Source organism: Cryptomeria japonica, chromosome 7 (genome assembly GCF_030272615.1).
Source record: "Cryptomeria japonica chromosome 7, Sugi_1.0, whole genome shotgun sequence".
Lineage (NCBI taxonomy): Eukaryota > Viridiplantae > Streptophyta > Pinopsida > Cupressales > Cupressaceae > Cryptomeria > Cryptomeria japonica.
In genome coordinates, this window is record NC_081411.1 from 132,559,809 (window position 1) to 132,564,433 (window position 4,625).

The 4,625-nt window shown below is 38.2% G+C and overlaps 1 protein-coding gene across 1 annotated transcript; it reads right to left on the bottom strand.

Annotated features, from left to right (window-relative positions):
- Positions 1-478: 478 nt before the first annotated feature.
- LOC131856517 (disease resistance protein Roq1-like) lies at positions 479-4,045 on the bottom strand. Its single transcript, XM_059208335.1, has 4 exons — positions 3,516-4,045; positions 2,250-3,384; positions 1,410-1,670; positions 479-1,189 (listed from the first exon to the last, which is right to left on the bottom strand). The coding sequence occupies exons 1-4, from the start codon at positions 4,043-4,045 to the stop codon at positions 479-481; spliced, it is 2,637 nt and encodes an 878-aa protein (XP_059064318.1).
- Positions 4,046-4,625: the final 580 nt, after the last annotated feature.

The window sequence follows — 4,625 nt, forward strand, 5'->3', positions numbered from 1 at the left end:
GTTTAGGGTTCATGTATGCTTTGATCATATTTCTAATATTCTCTCATATAAATGTTCTACAACAATAATATTCAATGATCATTGACAACTTCAAATAAATGAATGAATTCTTGAATTTCAAAATTGAAATGTTAAAAATACAATCATAAAAATAACTTCAATCACTTTGACACTTAAGACTTTGACTCACACTACCCAATACAAGACATAAAGAGTAGAACTTTATCCTTAATAGAGTCTGGTTAAATAATATCACAAGCCAACTTACATCAGAATATACCATTTCTACGCTTATTATTACATTTATGATAATATAATAAAAGCTAACCCAAAGCATAAAGGAAATGGCCATTTTGTATGCAACAGTCAGTAATTCATGTTTATTATCCAACATACACTGAGGGAACGAACTTGGCCGAAAAGGAAGCCGAGGGTAGTTAATTATCTAACCTTACTTAAAGCGGAAACAGTACAAACGTCACGGTACATATATCATGGCACCTGTTGTTTCCATTGGAGAAGTATCAGAAAAACGCAGACGCAAGCGTCCGATTGATTCAGGATAAGAGATAAGCTGTGGGCAATTAATCAACTGAAGCTCCATCAAGTTGTGCATATACTTAAGAGGAGGAGGTATGTTTGTCAACAAGGGACTCCCAATTTGCAATTGCTGCAACCCTATCAAATGGTGAAAATTCTCCGGGAGTTCATCAATGTTGGTACCAAGCAGATTGAGCCTCTTCAATAACCTTTGCAATGTTGTTTGATATGGCAACTTGTGCAACTTCTTGCAGTTTTCGAAGTTGAGCTCCTCAATCGTCCTAATTTCGCCAAATATATTCTCTTGAATTATCAGGTTCCTACAGTTTCGCACGTCAAGTGTTTTCATTTGTATCAGCTGACTAAAGGATGGAGGCAGCGAAGATAACTGTTGGCAACCAGAAAGGTCTAAGTGCTGCAGATTTGTCAATTCCCCAAAAAGACTTGGCAAGGATGTCAGACCTTTACAACCCTTTAGTTCCAAGTATCTCAAACTTTTCAGTTTGCAAACCTCATTTGGCAAACTTTTCAGACCAAGACTGCCATCCAATGTCATCTTCTCCAAAAGCTTGAGTGATTCTATCCTTGGAGTCATTGTTGCGAAACGGGTGCACTTTTTAATATTCAACTCCCTCAGCTGCGCCGGAAGCTGCCATTTGAAGGAAGTATTATTGTTGTGTTAGTTCATAATACAACGATAAAAATCTCGTTTGTTGTTAGTGTTCTACCACTTAACTATTGATTCTTATAGAACCAGCCCGTCTTTTATGTTTCGACCACTTAACTATTGAGCCCTATAGAACAGCCCATTTTAATTTGCATGCAACAACAATTGTCATGTACAATACAGTTTTAACATAAGATTGTACCTGAAAAGTAGGATTAGGATCCCACAGCATTTTGAGATTTCCTTTGACGAGTTCTAGCACTCGTAAGTTCTTCATCTCAACCAGAGGAAGGCTTTGTTTGGGGCAGTTTTTCCATCGAAACCATATCAAATCCTTTAATTTCTCACTCGTTTTAGCATTAGGAAGATCACCATTTACATCAAGGATTTCCAATTTTAATCTTTCCCTTCCGTTGCGCCCATGGTAACTCGTGCTTGTGGCTACCCTACATTTTGTGCGCTCCTGTAAGCACAAATGTAATTAAATCTTGAATGTTGTAAGGCAAATAAAATGTATATCTTTCCATATTTCTTAGTAATTCATGGTGTTCTGAATTTTGTCATCGAGTTTAGACTCTTTATAGGATGTTATTGCTAAATGTTAGTTTTGGGAATGAGATCCTCCTATATGACTGAAGAATTGAAAACAATCTCAAAATAAAGGTAATAGAAATATAATTACAAAACAAGAATAAACAATCTATTATAGAGCCAATTTACAGAAATCTACAAAACTGTTTCTAAAAACAGCGTTCACTCCTTTTATTATTTTATAAAAATGACACAATTAAAAAGAAAACATAGCAGCTTATATAAAAGCCATACTTAATACAATATTGACAACATTACATTAAAACAGAAACTAACTAATAACAACTGATTTCAGTCCACAATTGAAATTGACTAAAACATTCACTATAGACTGTTGTATGAAAATAGAATCTTGCAATAGCAACTTGGCTACGATCCAATTCATAATTTCAATCAAAAACATTTATCTTCAAATTAAAAATAAATAAATAAATTAAATAAAGAGTAATACCGGCAAGGGCAGTAGATTTCCAAAATAGTTTGCAGCATCATTTGGACGCCAGAGGCGATTGGAAAGATGGGGAGTGTTGTAAAGCTGCTGATCTGCAATATGTTGTCCCAAATTACAAAGATAGTGATGCATCTTTAGCCGATTCTTGGCATCCGTTTCAACAAGCGACAGGTACTCCAGCTTTTGGAGGGCACGCACAAATCTCCATCCTGATCCAGCCCATATGCGTATGGCAGAATTCCTGTCTTTTCCAACGAATAAACAGGCAATGTCTAGAAATATCTGCTTCTCTTCTTCTCCAAGAGTACCGTAGCAGGCATGAACAATGTCAGGTATCTGGGAGATCATTTCCAGTTGATTTTCCCAGTATTCCCTATTGTTGTTCCCATATAAATGGAGGTGCTCACCCATGACCTTGATAAATAATGGTAAGCCACCACACTTATTCAAAGCACTTTCGACCAAACCCTCAAAACCAGACATTATTTCAGATTTGTGGAAGACATGCGTAGTGAAGAGCGTTCTAGCATCATCCCTACTGAGGGGTTTCATTTCGTACTGTAAGGAAATTCTTGAAAGACTGAGGATGGCCTTATCCCGCGATGTGACTATAACGCAGCTTCCTGAGCCCAAAGCACAATCCTTTAACAGAAGAGCATCTAACTGCTCTCGATGATCAACGTCATCGATTACAATGAGAAATCTCAGTGATCTCTCATGACATAACCGATGTATACGATCTGCAAGAATATCTCTGCCTTCACTTACATTGTTGATTTCCACTGAACGGTCATTTGTGAGGTCCTTCAAGAGCTGCTTCTGAAGACTTTGTAAGCCATTTCGTTCACAAGCTTTTCTTACGCCAAAGAGCAAACTGGATCTGTCAAATAAAACCCGCCGACGATAATAGAACTCTTCCGCCAAAGTTGTTTTCCCGGATCCCGCTGTTCCAACAATTCCCACAACCTGAAAAGCAGATTGATCACTCTGGTTGCTACAATTCGACAGGAAGAACTTGAAATCCTCGATTGCGTCGTCCAGCCCCACTAAACCCTTATCAGTAATGTTCAGGCGCTCCATCCGAACATATTCCATAGCATTAACTACAATAGTTTCCACAAGCTTTCCCTGGTTCCTAATTTCTCCATTTAAAACAAAAAACATTTTATCAGAATCTCAAGCACGAGACAATTTTCCAAGGGTTAAGGTTATCTATCGATTTATTTTCTCTAGCTTTATTAAATATAGATACACATAATAGCTTACCCGTTGAAACTCTTTGAATCAAGCTCCAGCCCTGAAATATTGCATGCCTGTGTAAGGGCTTCTCTCCACTGGAGAACTGTGCGACGATCGTATGTGATTTCGTTAGCATCTGCTTTATTTTCTAATTCCTTCAAATCCTTTGCATAAACTCCCTTACCACTTTGCTGCCTCTTAAGATCTTGAGGACGAACATGGTAAAAGACGGGAATAATTTTACGATCACATTCAATCATCAGGCGGAGTTCTTCCAAGCACCAAGGCGATTCGGCATATCTTGGGGAGAAAATAGCAATGTATACAGAAGAACTACGAATTGCTTCAGTTATTGTAGGCAGCAATCTTTGTCCGGATTGGAACTCAGTTTTATCAAAAAATACATTCAAACCTTTGTCACGGAGCGAAAAATCAATGGTGCTGGCAAAGGTATCCTTCACATCCGGCCCTCGATGATTGATAAAAACATGGTAGGGCCTGATCGATGCATCAAGCCTGGGCCTGGTATACATCTCAGAAGAGGAAGTCTCTTCCATATGGACTAGGGAGGGAACTCAATTAAACCCTAAATAAACAACGAAATAAGGATAGATTTATCGCATCGCCATCTCTACTTAAGCAATTTGCTGGGGAGCATCGCTAATTCGAATAGTAGTTTCTCACTGCTAATTCTGGGAACAGAAGCTTCCGTTCCTGCTCAACAACTCTATAAATTATTCTTTCTTGACATTGAAGCCAACTCTTCAACCGAGGCAGGCGGCCAACAAAGCAAACAAAACAAGATTCATCGTCGTCTGAAATACCGCCTTGGGAAAAGCAGCTCTGAAGGATAAATAAATACAATACAAACCATTAAAAAATAGGTTCCGCTCAGGCCATCAAACTCATGCGTCAAGCTTTATCCTCGGGCTTAGGAATGTATAACGTTATCGAGCTCCGAATGTGCTAGTGTTACTTTCCCTTCCCAAAATCCATGCGGCTTTCAATAAAACACCTCAGTGGTTCTGCAAAAAGATCATTCAGTAACGTCTATATTAGCTAATACAGAATACTTAATTACACGGTCTAAATACAGCAAACGTATTAACTTGTCCTTTTAGGATCCATTTTTTAGCG